This window comes from Athene cunicularia (assembly GCF_003259725.1).
Source record: "Athene cunicularia isolate RWA chromosome 5 unlocalized genomic scaffold, athCun1 chr5_part1, whole genome shotgun sequence".
Classification (NCBI taxonomy): domain Eukaryota; kingdom Metazoa; phylum Chordata; class Aves; order Strigiformes; family Strigidae; genus Athene; species Athene cunicularia.
Genome location: NW_020799101.1, coordinates 37336181 through 37352373, shown reverse-complemented (window position 1 = coordinate 37352373; position 16193 = coordinate 37336181). Strand labels below are relative to the sequence as shown.

At 45.3% G+C, this 16193-nt stretch overlaps 1 protein-coding gene across 4 annotated transcripts in view; it reads right to left on the bottom strand.

Annotated features, from left to right (window-relative positions):
* The window catches only part of PLEKHD1 (pleckstrin homology and coiled-coil domain containing D1), a 29072-nt gene that overhangs the window by 9393 nt on the left and 3486 nt on the right, over nt 1-16193 (bottom strand). For 3 of the 4 annotated variants that reach the window (XM_026849643.1, XM_026849641.1, XM_026849642.1), the window contains 5 exons: nt 9798-9891; nt 8796-8885; nt 8195-8271; nt 3370-3461; nt 602-654 (listed from right to left, as the gene is read on the bottom strand). In XM_026849643.1, coding sequence (XP_026705444.1) covers nt 602-654; nt 3370-3461; nt 8195-8271; nt 8796-8885; nt 9798-9891 — 406 coding nt within the window. The remainder of the gene's footprint in view (nt 1-601; nt 655-3369; nt 3462-8194; nt 8272-8795; nt 8886-9797; nt 9892-16193) is intronic. The other variant, XM_026849644.1, reaches the window with a different exon arrangement.

The window sequence follows — 16193 nt, the reverse complement described above, 5'->3', positions numbered from 1 at the left end:
AACAGTCATTTTGGATGAACTGAAGAGGAGATTATACAGTTGTTTGCAAGATTGCAATGTGGTGGTCTACATCCATGTAGACTTTCCTAATGCGTGACAGGACAACCCATTTGCAAAGCTATCTTGCAGTAACTTTATGATGGTGCTATAAAAACCAGTATAGATTTGCAAATAATAGATTTGTAAATATAAGAACAAGCTACTTTTATTAAGCAAATATAAGTTAGGATTCGTTTGGAAAACAATAACAAACTTGATAAATTAAGGTATAATATTCATATCTAAGGGAATGCTCTCTTGAGTTTTCCCTAATGCAATGTTTATTATTCTCCCCATTTCTGGTGTGTTCAAATAACAAGCCACATTATTTTTTGCTGCTCCTTGTTTCTCACAATATCTCTACACTAGAACAATGTCAGGTCTGTTTATTGGCACAGCTCTTATTCCTCTCTCATCCACAGGGCTCAGAGGCTGCCTGGAGATGCTTTTGGCTCTGCAGCCTCCCACCCTGAACCCTAACATGCCTCCAAACCAACAATTGCCAGCCTCCCAGTCCTGCCATAGGGAAATTGAAGGAAATTGGGTTGTGATGAACACTCACCTCTTTCTGCTCCCTCTGCAGACACAGCTCTTCTGTTTCTTCCATTAGCTTATCTGCAGACACACACAGACAGAGGACAAATGTAGAGAAAAGTCGTTTATATCCTGGGGATATTTATGAGCATGAAACACTGTTTGAGGCTTGAAAATGCAGCTTTCTCTATTGCTCTGTGTGTATCTGTCTGGGAGGCTCCAAAGGCTGAGATGGCACTAACAGGATGTTCTGTAATTTCCCTCCTGCCAAACAACTTAATAAACTAAACAACCATATTGCTGTGTACTCCTTCTGAGGTTTCCTCTCAGTGTTCTTAAAGATCATTAACAAACTAACCTTCACAATCCTCTAGCTGAGTCGGGAAAATACTCTTATCCCTGGTTCATACATGAAGAAGCAAAGGCACGGACAGGTTAAGTGGGTGCACAGGGTCACACACCACATAGCAGCAGTCAGTTTTCTTCCCGAGGCTCAGTGCCCCATCCCTACCCACCTAGTACATCACCCTCTCCTTCAACAGCCTGGGCATCACTGCCAACACCCTATTGTCATCTTGGCATGTCCCAGCCAAGCCCAGAAATTGAACCCCTGAGCCATAAAACTTCTAGCTGTTAAGAATTGTTCCCCTCAACATCAGTTGCTTTTGTCTACTGAAAAGGACACATGCCCGCCAGAGACTCTGCTCTGATCCTTACACCGTGACCTGATGTACCTACATAGTGCTACGCTCTAATCTTGAACAGAGACTCTGCTTTAGGCAGCTCTTAGTCGTGCTTACAGTAGACTAGACAGAAACACATTCCCCATAGTTAAATAAGCTAGAGTTTACCTCTCAGCTCTGCCACCTGGCTGCCGTGTGAGCAGGGGCAGATTCGCTGTAGCACTCTATGATTTAAGTCTTACCCTTATCAGGCGAAGAAGATGCTGCCAGTTTCCATTGTACTGGGGACCTGAAGAGATTACTACTGCTGGCAGGATTACTACTGCTAGGAACAATGTAGACCTCTACCTCCCACCCACAGCAGGGCTGCTGGTGCCACAGCAATAGTGTTACATCACTAAAGCTCTGCTGACCACCACTACTCTTTCCTTCCCACTCTTGTTCCTCTTCCTCTTTGCCAGGATCCAGCACAACTGCACTGTAATGCTGCACAGAGCTCTCCCTCTCCTGGGAGGGGGCAGACCTAGGGCTTGATGGGCTTCTGCAAAGTCCCTGCCTGAGAGAGAAACCCCATCTGGATTGGGGGCAGGTGGAAGGTAACTCTGAGGGTATTCAGGGAAATCTCCAGAACAGTGTTTGCTTCCTCCAGAGAGCCTTGACTTGCTGCCAGGAGCAATGCCCGACCTCAGAGCTTAACTACAGGATGGACACAGATCACTGAAGGTGAGGCTAATGAGGCAGAATCCTCAGCAGTTATACAGGAATAAATAGACAAAAGCTGTCAAAAAGTAACCAACTGTGACAATTGACCAGCTCTGAATGTTCTTGTCATAGACCAAAGAACCCAGTGAAATATATATTTTATATTCCAAATACCTTTTTGCCACAGAAGATGTATTCCTCTATTCCTCTATCACCTTGGCTTTTATTGTACTCTGTTCCTCTTTAGTTTCTTAGGCTCTTAAGTCTGCTCTGGTGGTTGCAAAACTTTACTGTTTCTCATTTTTGTCATGTCTCTCCAGGTCCTCCTCTCAGCACTTCTTATCCCTTGGTCAGGTGTGGAACCACTCCTCCCTGCCTGCCTCACATACGAACTCATCCATCAGCTCACTTGTACGAATGGTGCTTAGATAGCCAGAATGAACATGCCTTGATACTTCAGTTATGATCCCTGTTACATGTGAGACCATATATTGAGATTACCCCGTATCAGCATGGATGCAGAAATGCAAAAGGCTCTTCAAGTTTCCTCCAGTGGTTTGGTGATTAGGAGTAGATACCACAAGCCCCTGAAGCACCCAAAGTTGCTGCTATCTTGTTTAAAGCAGATGACGGTCCTGACAAGTCACATGTGATCAGCAGTCCCCAGGTCAGAAGGACTTGTGGAATCTCTAACTTAGGAGGCATTTGGGTTAAAAAGGCTCCCTTGGCTCTTGCTGTAGGCAACATGGAGAAGAAACCCTGGACCTCCCACGACAGTCAGAGCACCCAAGGGACTGCCATCCAGAGGCTGGTTTCTGAGTAGGGTATTGAACTAGATAACCTCCAGAAGTCTCTTCCAACCTAAATTCTTCTATGTTCATCTAACGCAACTGCTCTCTCTCCATTGCCCACAGAGAGAGCAGTGACAAATTAGCCACTGCCATTAGACACCTCAAGTAAATGCTCCCCACTTCCAATATGAACAGTGTGAGCAAATGCAGACAAAGACCAAGCAGAGTAAGACCGAAAAAAACAGCTGGAAGAGGAAAACTCATGCATGAAAAGCTGTGATCAGCCTCAGAAATACCAGTCCTCTGTGATTCAGGGAGAGAAATGCACTGGCTGTTTGCCTGACAAGCAGCTGAAATCAGCACATCCAAACTTCTCAGGGGCAGCAAACATTTGTACAGTCCAGCCATCAGGAGCTGCAGGACTGCAGCATGCTGGCCAAAGTACGTTCTTTCTCTCACACTTCATATAGCTGAACCTGAATTTCAGCTGCTGACTACTCAAAAGCTTCATCCAGTAAAAGTCAACAGTAAAAGCTGCTTGGCTTGACCACACCAACAACTCCAGAAAAGCAAAATGGCTATTTTGGGGTTAATAGCTTTTGGAAGTAAAAGTTTCCTACCTAAATACTCCTGTTTCTCCTTGGCCAGCTGCAGACCTTGGGCTTCCAGGCTCTCGATCATGGCTTCTCCCAGCTGGGCATTCTTCCAGGTTCTAGGAAGAGCAGACACAAAACTGACAGTGTAAGAGAGCTGAGGGTCCCACAGAGCAAGTCAGGGGACTCAGCCTAGCAATCTTCTAAGAAATTCAAATACACAGACTCTTATCAGCTGGGACAATGATTCTCTAAATTTTAATCCACAAATGAATTGGAGAAATTTCCCTGACATTCAGTAATTTATTTTTTATTTTAATACAGGAGGTGTACATCAACACCGCACAGCTATTCAGATGTTTTTTTCCAGTATCCTGGAGATTTCTACACTGAGCTTAGTCTTAAGGGCTCTCCAGACCAACACGGCTTCCAACTGCAACAGGATGTACCTAGAACCCATTAAATGGGTTCAGAATCAGATTTTGGCTTTTAACTAACTTCCCATCTGTCAGTGATACTGTTGTCTGCAGCTTTTCCAATATTTTGCTGCTATAGCCACTCTTCCACTTCAAACGTTAACTGTTTATTGACTCCTTCCCACAGCTTTCTATCTTCATCCTTTCAGGTATCCGTCACCCATCCTGGAGCCAATCAATCCCTCTTCTGTTAAACTTGTAAGCCACTAGGATTTGGTGTCTGGCCCTACACTGTGAGTAGCCTCTCCCTGTATAAACAATGAAGAACCAGAGATAAAGGCCAGACAAGATGCTAGCAAGCAGGGAGAGTTAAAGGAAGCAGGCATATTCAAAGAGTACCTTGTGTTATTGTAGGACCATTGGCCAGAGAATCTCAAGGTCTCTTGAGCACATTATGAAACTAAGCTGCAAAAAAGGCCTGTGGAGCAGATGCCCATTACTGATTGAGTTGGTGGATAGGGCAGACTTTAATACAGATATTAAATACCAAGGATAAGGACACACAAATCAAAAACAGAACCAGAAATGGAGTTTGTTGCTCACTTCTATTTGTGTTCCATTAAAAAAAAAAAATCTACACACATAAAATACATAAAAATGCATATGCAAAATTCATCCCAGTCTATTTATATAGATAGCACATACAGGAACAACAATTGCTGCCCAGAAATTCTGCCATCTTTGTTAAATCCTAAGGGACCTTATTAATATTAAATACCTGTAAGCCTTCCCGTACCAGGCCTCTTTGTGAGCCATTTGCAATCGTAGCTTTTTGGAAACCTGGCAATGTTTTACAATAAGCTGGCAATGTCTTACAAAACAATTTCAAGGCAACCTGTACTTCATCTCTTATAAAATCCAAATACATTAAACACACATCACCCCAGGGATAGCTCCAACAGCCCAAGCACTGCCTGTGCCCTTTGCAGACAGCTGGGTTTCTTTTCAGCTAATGAACATCTAGGATATTTCTAAAGTGCAGAGGATATTAGAACACTAATTAAAAAGGTGATGTTTTTCCCACAGGTAGACATCTTCATCTTGAGTGAGAACATGTGGGTGTGAATGTGCTTTTCCGCTAATGATCTCAGATACAGGATGAATCTGACCCCGGAGAAACCAAGAGCAAACATCTCAAGGTGGGGCACTGGGAGGATGACAGAGTTTATCATATGATTACTTGGAGGGTTTCAAAATGGCTGTAGCCTTTAAGGTGTGTGTTTATTAGATTCACTTTTTCAGTGCTCCCTCCCTTCCCTAGCCTACAAAGATGTTTACCTATCTGTAAGTCAAAGAGTATTACACCCACTGCTGTATAACTTAGAAGACGCACCCATATCACTGTGTAGCATTTAAGCTTTTATTCCTTTTACCTGCTGGAACCAGTGCCAGTGTGCCACTGCAGCATTGGGGAGGTACAGGCTATGACTTCAGCTGAGGGGCAAGGAAATGCTTTTTTTAATTTTCTATTTCTTACCAAGTGAGTTTTCATCAGAAAAAACACATTGCTTAAAGTGCAGGGTCAGGAAAGGCTCTTGGGGCAAGTAGAAAGCACCCTTGTAATATACTTCTGAAAAAAAAAAAAAAGCCCTCAAAGCGTGCAGTATCTCCATTTGCTATACAGCCCAAACATCATTTATTCCAGTCATTTTGCAGCACTGGAAACATCTCTAGCATTTCACCTTTCTTGGAGCATCCACAACCAATTTTTGGAGACGCTGGACACAGGACATAAGTACTATGTTACCTGTTTTTCAGCCCATTGTCCCACCAAGTCTACTTTTAACCAGTGTAGGGAATGCTGCTATGGATATAGAGAGTGTACCTGTGCCCCTCTACCCTACTAGCAGCAGCAAAAGCCTCTCTGTGTGGGATGAGAGCCTGGCCAGCTGGGAGTCAGGGCTTTGTGCGTTTCCAAAATGCTTTCAAGATCTAGTAAGTGTGGTAGGACCAAGCCACAACACATTAGAAGGCTGGAGAGACCATCAGCTCCCCTCTGCATTGAATAAGTTGTCTTCCCATCGAACCAGGAGGCTTGGAAAGGAGTGGAGACCTGAAGGCATCACTGAGCAGATTGTGATGGTGGAGGTTTTAAGCAGTTGTGCAGGCACACACACACACACCCCACCCAGACCCAGATGTAAAGAGACAGCAGATAAATTTGAAACAAAGGAGAGAGGGTAGAGGACACTTCCCATCCTGGGTTCATTTTTTTCTCTTTCCCCTACGTAACAAAATCTCAGTCTATGGAGCTGGGGGGTTTTGAGGGTGGTGTGGTTTGGGTTTTTTCCTTTGGTTGGTTTTAAATAATAAGACTGTAGGATGATCACAGTACACTAAATGCTGCAGTGCCATTGGAGGTACAATCTCCATCCAGGAACAATGGAGCACTAAGGCAGGTTGACTAGAAGATTTCAGCTGTGTCCTTTTAGCTTTCCTATTCATTGCAGATCAATTTACTGCCCATGCTGTGCCTTTCTGGCTGCTGCTTAACTCCCAACCTGACCCTGCTAACATAAATCACACAATCTGTGCTTTTCCTCACATGCAGGCTACCATCACCACTGATTAGATCAGCACTGGAGCTGCATTGCTCTCCTCCTCTGATGCAAGAACAGAAGCAGAGGGGAGGGAAGGGGGTGTCTCAGGCAGATTTTCACCTAGGTGCTGGTAGTCTGCTGTATGATAACAGCCACCGTCTAGCTGCTGTTTTAAAACTAGTGCTGGAATACTGAATCAAAGACTAGGGAAAATGCTGGCTCTTTGAAACAAGCAGTCACACATGGCTTACTTGTGAGAACCCCTCCTGAGCTGTGCACAGCCACACTCCTTCCCTCCCATACACACCTGAAAGATTAATTTGGCCCCTGAATTACTGCCCTTGGCAATAGCTAAGTTTATCACTGGTGTAGCACCAAGTGCAGACCTGTGTTACTGAAGAAAAACCTCTGAATTAGTCAAGGCTAAATCTGGGTCTCTTCTCCTCTGCAGTGACCAAGCCTGCTTGTGCTGAGTGGGTGACAGACCTCTGCCTCAGGTCTTGTGTCCCATGGGGCTCATGCTCCCTTAAAGCTTTAACCAGCAGCTTTGTGTTGCAGTTTGTGCAGTACCATGGAGGTAGCAGCTTGCTCTAGCACCAAAGCCAGGCTCACTGCCACAGAGCAGAGTTCAGCTTGCACTGATCCACTGTAATTCTGTGTTTCCCATTAATTACAAATGAACATTTGCAGCCTCATATCATTGGAATTAACTCAGATACTGAGTTCCCATGCACACGCTGGTGTTACAAGTTAAATTTGCCTGAAAGAGCAACTTTTGTCCCTACAGTCACAAAAGACCACATACACATGTAATGCAGCCACAAAGAGCAGAGTGAAGTGCTCAAGCTTCATAGCTGAATAGTAGGCTCTGCTCTACACACTGTGGAAGTTTCTACCTGGCTCAGGAGAGTCAAATACCTGTTTATGTGTTACCTCTTCTTGCATCTACGGAGCTTTAGAAAGAGCCTGCTCTGGCTTCGCAGGACAGCTGCTCGTTGTACTGTCAGGCTCCTGGGTGCTGAGGGACTGCAGAGCTCATGGCCAACAGACTGCAAATCTCTCCAGCATTCTCAGCAGACTATGAACTCAATATTGTATTCATACAGCAGTCAAACCCACTCACCCTTGTAGGTGGGCAGGAAGAGTTTTGCTAACACCTCCTCCCCTGGGATTTAGCCTGCCTCCACATTTCCGAATTAAACTGTCTTGAGAGGCCAAATCCTGCTGCTGTGTGGCCTGAGCACCCTAGGGTCTGGGCAGAAGGGATGCACACCCCACGGTCACACAATTGTCTCAGGGCTGCTGCTGACATCTTCGCATGAGCAGAACTGCTCAGGATCCTCTCACCAGCAGGCTGTGGAGCCACATGGGTGGCTGCCCACTAACTTTGTGCCTTGCCTGTTCTGCTCTTATCTTACCCCAAATTCATACCTCTGCAGTGCAGGGAGGTTTTCTGTCCTGCACCTTTGTCAAGCCTACGGGCCTTGCTTCCCACGCAAAACGGACCAGGAGAACTCCCGTTCAGTCCCAGGTCCCACTTCTCTAAGACAAAAGACGCCCCTAGGTGTATCAGCATTTGACAGATGACAGCCTGGGGTTGCTAGCAGAGTCATACTGCATACCACACTGCACGCCAAGGTGGGAAGCTTTGAGTCAGCTTTAGAGCATTCTCATTTTTATTATAGAAAAGATGGATCCAGGAGACAAGCGAAGGTCTCACTAGTCTTGGGGAGCTTGTCTGCCTCCCCGTAGTCCTTCTAGCCAGGCTTCTTCCTCTTTATCCTGTACACATCTACAGAGTAGATCAAAGAAAATAAGGAATAGAAAGAAGCTTACACTTTTCCAGACTCCTGTAGCATCTCCAGCCACTGAGCCTGATCAAACTCTGATTCAGCTGCTAGAACAATGTTACCCTGGAAGAGGGGAGGGGAGGGGAAAAAAACCCAGATTAGAGAGGCTGGTGCTTTACACCTCTGTGCACTCAGGGCATGAACTGGACACAGCTAGCACAGCTATGGCCAGAGGAGAGCCCACCACAAGCTTTCACCTCCACAGGAGGCATCATGAGGAAGCACAAATGACCTGGGCCTACCACACATTGGAAGGAGATGCACACAGCAAGTGGTCATGGTAGGAAATAAAGTGATAGGGCAACATGAGCTCTAAGGCTCCTGAATATCTGTCCACTGGTCTGCTAGTATTATAAGACCTGCTGTCAGAAAGAGCAAGTTTCCTTCTTGGTTGTCAAAGCAGGAGCAGCAGCAAAGCCTTGAGGGGACTTGGGATGCTAAAACACCCTCTCTCACAGGATAATCTGCCCAGAGAGGGTGGCCACACCTTGGTGGGGTGGGAAAGACTGCCCATGCAGCTCTGCTCATCAGCAATAGAATGTTTTGTGGTGTTTGGATTTTTCTGAGAAGAAAAGAAGTCTACTTACATGGAAGTCTTCATGAGAGATCTTTATGGCATAAGGCATATTGGGCTCCTCTTTGGGCTCCACGATGCAGCCTCCCAGGGGTATGACACCCTGGGGATAAACCAGAGTGCTCTAATCAGTCAGCAAAACCAAGTATAACTATTAACTAACCAAGAGCTAAACTTTTATCCTTGGTCAGCCATGGGCTGCTGCCCTGCCTTGGCTATCCCAGAAGGGGCAATACACAGTTCCTGAAAAGCAGAGGGACTCCCACCACAACCAGGACACCTCCAAGTGGTATTTGAAAGGGGATAAAGATGGCTCTCCTGCATTCAGCTCGGAGGGAAAGCTGCTAGCTAGAACACAGAAATAGGAACTCTTATCAAGGAGGAGGTGATTTCCTAAACGAGGCAGATGTTGCAAATTCAGAGTGCGGTACCGTGAGAGACGGGGTGCATCCATTACAGTCACTGTTCCACATGTGCTGCGAGGGGACGGATGAATGGCCTGCTGCCCCTAATCCGGCCCAGTGAAGTCAGCACCTCTAGAAGCACATGTGCTTCATCAGCCTCAAGTGACTACAGAGGATCAAAGCAGACTCAGAGCACAGAATACCCCTGTGAGAGCTCCAGGCTGCAAAGCTACGGAGGCTGCTTCTCGGGGCCCAGAGTATGTGGGTTAGCAGGGGCTGGCTGCGGCTGCAGGATAGGAACAAGCAGCAACCAAAGCTGTTAGCCTCACCACTGGCTTCGCCAGCAGCATGCTCATTGCCACAAGATTAGTCAATTCAGAGATGATGAAAACAAGGGAATACTTCTACTATCAGGTTAAAAAAAATATTAGTCATGTACCTGATGAATCATTAAGGAGCCTGAAGAGGTACTGACATGATTCTTGTTTTTTTTGAGTATTCCCTCGATCTGTGAGAAGTTTTAACTTACCTCTTCTTCATTTGTGGGGCCTGTGGAGGGGGAGGGAAGCTAGACACAGAATAATCCACTCTCCCATGCAAACACTGCTCACCTTGGGGTGGATATTGAAGTATTTATTGCTTTCAAAACTCTTCTTCTCACTCTCAGCATAGTAGAGCAGGAAACTTTCCTTAATTATGAAGAACCTTTAAGACAGAGAAAGGAAATAAATTCTGCTAGAGCAGAGGTCATGGTTCACAGCACAAGAAAACCTCCACCTAAAGCTTCTTTTTGAGCAGAAGAGTTTACTATTCCCATCTAAGCCTAAGGTCAGGTGCCTCACTTCTGCTCATAGTCAAGACCTAATGCTCAACACTAAGTTCCAAGTTCAAGTGCTTTCAGTTTATCACAGCATCCACACACGAGTGTTGAAGGCAAACCATCGCACCATTTACTTACAGAGGAACTGGACAGCAGTCTGTGTCCAAGACAGGAGAATAGCCAAAGCCCTTTGGCATCTTGACCTGTGCACACTATCTAGTCCATGCATTAGATTCAACCTCTTGGAAGACAGCTGCTCCTTTTTCTAAGGGTCTCTCTCACATGAGCTAAGAGCAACTAAAAGCTTTTTCTTTTTTTTTTTTTTCAATCTACTCCCTGACACCCTCTTTCTTCCCGTCTCAGCATAAGCCAAAAGGGAAGTCTTCCACTGTAACACTGAGTCACATGGCAGGGAGAGTCACAGGCTAGCATCCCCAAGAGACTCTTGAGGCAAAAGATTGGCCATGAAATTACTCAGGAGCAAAAATAAATTTTAGAGATATTTTTAAGTAGAGCTCCTGGCAAAATCTCCTGTCATTGACCTTTGTAAATACAAAGGAAATTTTTTTTTCCTCATATGTGTCACATTAAAATGTGCCTTTTCTTCTCAGTTAGCCTTAGGTATGCTCTGATGAACACTATACAGTAGCCACAAAATATCACAGCTTCTGCAAACCAAGCCTCTAATTTACTGGAGCGTGTCCTCAAAATTGTGATTAAAGGAGTGCCACTTTTAGCTTATTTGGATGTTCAAAATGCCCCTGGGAGAGTCCCTCTCCTCTTCAAAAATTGAGGTTGCATTTACCCTGAAGGCAGTGGTACAGAGGAGAGGTATCTGACTTAGCTTAAAGCCAGTCCAAATCTCTGCAGCACTCAAAAATTCTGAAGAGCAGCTGAAAAAATGGGGACAAGTTTAATAGGGATGTTTCAGAAGAATAAATGACAAAGAAAATGTGTGGCACTGTTCTGTACATATTTTCTGGTAGGAGAAAAGAGGGGTTTGGGAAGAAAGTGAAAGGCAATAGCTGAAAATAAATAAAGAAAGCCTTTTTACACTGCACAAAACACTGTTGTATAAATCACTTTCATGTGGTCCCAAGGACAAGAGCTCATGAGGAATCTGGAAAAGATAAGGCATTTCTGTGAATAACGAGAACATCCCCAGAAAACCCTCCTGCCTCTGGGCAGAAAGCCTTTGCTGAGAGGGATCAGGAAGAGACTTCTCCAGGCAGCGCTCTCCAGTTGTGCAGCCTGGGGATTCCTGCACCTTCCTCTGAAACCGCTGTTAGCGATGGGCTACTGGCCAAGAGGTCTGATCCACAAGAGCAACTGTAATACCTCCATGTGCCCATGCTACCCCAGTCCTCTCCTGAAGCAGAGGGCCTGTCAGATGCAGCCGAGCACAGCAATCTGATACCAGCTTAGTTCCTAAAGCTAAAGAAAGAAATCAAAGCTGGCAGAGAATTATCATTATAATAATATATATCATTATATTATTAGCAATATTATTATTATTACACTTGGGGGAAAGCTTTATCACTTCCACCAGCTCCTATCTCTTGCTCTTCTGCCGTGGCTCTGACAAAACAGATGAAATTGCCCCATGCCATGGAAACACAAACGATGGGTTCACAGAGGGACTGAAAAACGCAGAACAAAGCTAAACTTCTGACTGCCTGCAGCAGGCTCAAGCTCTGGACCTACTGTGCACCGGCTCCAAAATATTTAAAAATGACAGTCATTGAACATGTGCATATTTACATCCAGAACTCATCATAATGTACAAACACCAGCAGCAGTTATTGAGCCCCAAATCTTTTCTTCTCCTTGCTCACTCATCTATACCTGTTGGTGTTGACATCAGAGGTGGGGAGAAGAAGCCACCTTGCTTCCTCAACAGGTCACTGTCTTCTCATTTGATACTCCATGAACATGGTGGCTGACTGCCTAACCTCACCTCTTGTTCCTGACCACAGCCTGGCAAAATCTCTCTAGGCAGAACAGTACAACTCAGGGCAAAAATCACTCTTCTGCACTGAGTTCATTTGATTGACAGAAGACCAAAAAGATGCTCATTCACAGTGCAGCCTGTCCAGCAAGTCATCTGAGTAGGAGCAACTACTATTCACCTTCCACCCAGGGGACCACCTCCCTTCCAGCCTGAGCTCGTGTTCCAGTGCACCTCTCAGAGGAGCTGCATCTAACGTCCCCTCAGTTGGGAAAGTAATGCCTGACCAAATTGTGGTGGCTGTCCATGTTCCCTCTGTATGGCTGTAAGAGATGCCTAAGATGGACAGGGAGGTGGACTGCCCATGGGGCACAACTCGCTTTCCCTGTTGTGAAAATCTCCATTCTAAATCTCTTGTCAGTGTCACAGACCAGGGACCAGGATGGTTTCCTCATGACAGTAGGCAGGGATGGGAAGGAGCATCCCAGAGAAGCAGGGGGGCTGAACTGCTCACACAACTTTGAGACACCAGCCCATTTATAGCAGATGCATTAGGCACATCTCTGTGGGACACATTACTGTGGTCTCACCTCTGCGTGAAACAAGGATTGGTATTTTCAGATATATTTGATTAATGGCAAAGGCAGCCACAACCCTGCAGCAGGCTTGGAGCTGACCCTGGCCAAGGCATATATCAGAGAGACCTCCACAGAGCAGACAGGGCTCGGTTTTGGTTCCTCCTGTCCACATCACTTCTGTAAGCTGCAGTCTTGTGCCTTTGTTTCATTTTTCCACCAACCTCTTCCCATTAACTTTTTAAGAACGTTTTCTTATGAGTAGCTGCATCTTCACTTTATGTCTCTAATGCTTAGTTCAACAAGAACTTGATTTTTTAGAGGAACATGTTGTCTCATCTGCACAATAAGTACAGAAATAACATCTTTAAAGAACAATCCTGCCTGAAAAATGGCCTGTGCTTGGTCCAGTGGGTTAGAGTGAACCAGATACCGCAGGCACGAATACAAAACTGAGGAATAAAAAAACCAACACACCACGTGAAAAGGAGGAAGTCTATTCTTTGCTTTCAACAGTCTTTTCAGTCTGAACAACCTCAAGAAAACATTTGCAAGATAGGTAGATACTGATCTTTAACTACGTGTGATTTTTAATATAAAGCTTTACTCCCAGATAAAGCCAGGCTTTAGTTTGTTACACACATTTTGTCTGCTCAGTGCTCCTGATAATCCCCATATTATAGATTATGCTCCAGTGAAAACAAAAACAAAAACAAGAACAAAGCATAGCACAGACCTGTAAGGATTGATGTGTCTCTGGCAGATTAATAAACTTTTAGATCCCTGACCTCACAGATGTGGAGAGAATCTGTGGGGATTTGGAATGTAAATGTACAAAACAAGAGTTTAAACAACAACAACAACAACAACAACAACAACAACAACAACAACAACAACAACAACAACAAAAAACCACAGCAAACCAAATGAATGGAAAAAGGAAGAGAAGAAAAAAATAAAGAAGGAAATACATTTAAAATCTGGTTAACTCATGAACATAATTATCTTCATGCTCAGATCATATGCTTTCTTTTATCCTCACCTAGAAGCCAACATCTAAGCAACCAAGATCACCATTTTAACTTTGACTTTCAGGACAAAGTCTCCATACAGTAGAAGGATAATCGACAGAGCACAATGAAAAGAGGAATGAAGTGAAAGAATAGAGGAGAAAGAGTTACAAGACTCAAGAGCAAGTTGAAGACTGAAGCAGCAGCCAGGTGAGTAAGAGCAGAAAGGGAAAAAGATGGTCAAGGGAGAATAGGGAGACCCCCTCATTTAGGACTGGGGGACTGACTGAACACATATCTGAATTAGGCACACGTGTGCCAGCAGAAGAAAGGGAGTGCTGGAAAGACAGGGGAAGATTTTGAGTACAAACAAGAAACCAAATAAAGAAGAGATTTATAAAACAGAGCAGCATTCAGAAAGCCTGGAGAGCAGCAGTGAAGGCGAGAAGGCCTGGTCCAACCACGCACACTCCATGTGCAGCACAATACAAGAGCCATTCACACATGGCCAACTCTTTTGGGTCACCCATCCCCTGTTGCTAGATCCTGCACTAAGAAACCACTGAAACCGCAGCATAATTAAACTGGAATAGCAAAGGAACTGGAACTGTAACAATCCCAGCGACTATGCCAGGATTAGAAACAACAGCTATACACTGAACAAGTAAAGATACCTGATCTCTGGGGATAAAGCGCTTTCACTGTGTCACAGAGGGCTAACGAGATTAATTAGCTAATCTTTGTAAAAGTTTTTAAAGTGACAATATCCCATGTTAAATATTTATAATATAAAACTGCAGCATTCTCACTGGTCCTTCCTTCCTTCCAATGGTGGTTTTCTGGGCACCAGTCCAGGAGTACAGGCAGCAAATCCCAGTGACAAGATCAGCCCAGTCCTCCCTCCCTGGGGACAGCTCAAGAAAACGATGGGCAAATGATCTTTATCAGCACGTCAGCTCAGAGACAGCAGTACTTGTCCCTCACTCTTCCTCTCCTGAGAGCTCCAGGCTTCCCTGCCTGCCTCCTGCCCCGGCGCCTGGCAGCTGGAGTGGGGCCCAGCCAGGCAGGGAGCGGGAAGAGGCAGATGCTTCCTGACAGCAACCAGCCAAGGGGGAAGTTTATAAGGATGAGAGGGAAGCACACAGTCTGCCTGACTCACAGCCCCGCTGCCTCGGCAGTCCTGCTGCCCCTGTGCCACACACGTACATGCCGCTCTGCAGCTGTGTGCTTTCTAGATTTTTCAGAGCAGCAAAGAGTCCTAAACAATCATCTTTTCCATCTGTCCTGTGACCACATGCGGTGACTGTTGGCAGCCACTGTGCTAGAAAACAAGGTTACATGCATGCTTTGCAGTGCCACAGCCAGGATTGGTCCAAGAAAAGATAAAATTTCTTTCTTAACTGTGCTGCGTTCATCTCCTTCCAGCAGCAACCTGGCACGTCTGATGGATTTACTCAGAGGTATAAGCATATTTTGTGGTTTATCCTCTACTCTTTGCAATTCCTCATGTTCCACCTTGTTTTTCTGACTCTGGTTGACCACTGAGCAGATGCCCATCTGGAATGCTTGTCCTTAGCCCCAGAACCTCACACCTGAATGGTGACAGTCAGTTTAGAGCCTGACATTTCTGCACAGTGCTGGGATTATTCACAGTAGAGAACACGGTGTCACTTCCCACCTGCAAAGCTACAGTGCCCCATTCATGCCACGTCCAGGGCAGGTACGTACCTTGTGCATTTCATTCCAGACTCCATGCCAGCCTGATGCTGTTACCAGTGTAACTTTTGTAGTAAAGGGACTGAATTGCTTGTTGTTATTTGGAAGGAAGAACAGGGTGCGATTTGGAGGGCAAAGGAAGACCATAAATCAAGGGCTGAGAATAGGACTTTCCAAAGCCACTCCAATGACCCAGTGGTCAAAAGCACCAGTGAACTCAGAAGATGGTTGCAACTCTCTTGGAAGGTTATTATTTTACAAGGAAAGAAAATTCACATTACGAATAGGACTTCTCTTGGGGAGATAGGAGCTAGGATGCTGCTAATGGCATTTCAAAATAAAGCTCTGAAAGGCAGCATGCTCAGACGTCAGCCCTGGCAGATAAACACAGCCACGTTGGTCCAGTGCCAGAAGCACCCAGCCCACTCTCGGTCAGTAGCGGAGGCAGCACACAAATGCTTAGGCTGCAGGACAGACCATTGTGTGGGCAAGGGAAAGCACTGAAAGCACTCCAAACAACTGCCTCATTTCAAGCCCTGCTGTCCTCACAGATGCCAGCCCTGACTAGAACAAGGCTCTGCTGTCCCTCCCTGCTCAACCTCTACTGCTGCAAAATCCCCAAATCCGTGATTTCAATTTCCAAAGCACTGGACACCGTGACTGGACTTTTTTCCTTGATCCATTATCCAGTCAGCCTCCATCCTTCCCTTAAACACTTGTTTTCAGTGTCTCCAGCAGCACTTGCTACAGCCAAATTATAATGGTCAAGCCAATAAGTATCATGCATTTCTTAACAGCCACGCAGACCCAGATGCCCTGATGTGATCGATTTTCCTGTTACATGCTGGTTTATCTCCCATAGCTTGAAAAGACTTTCCTTGGGACAGGGAGTAGTACTATTGTCCAGTGCAAAATTACTTCACAGCAAAGGTACTACC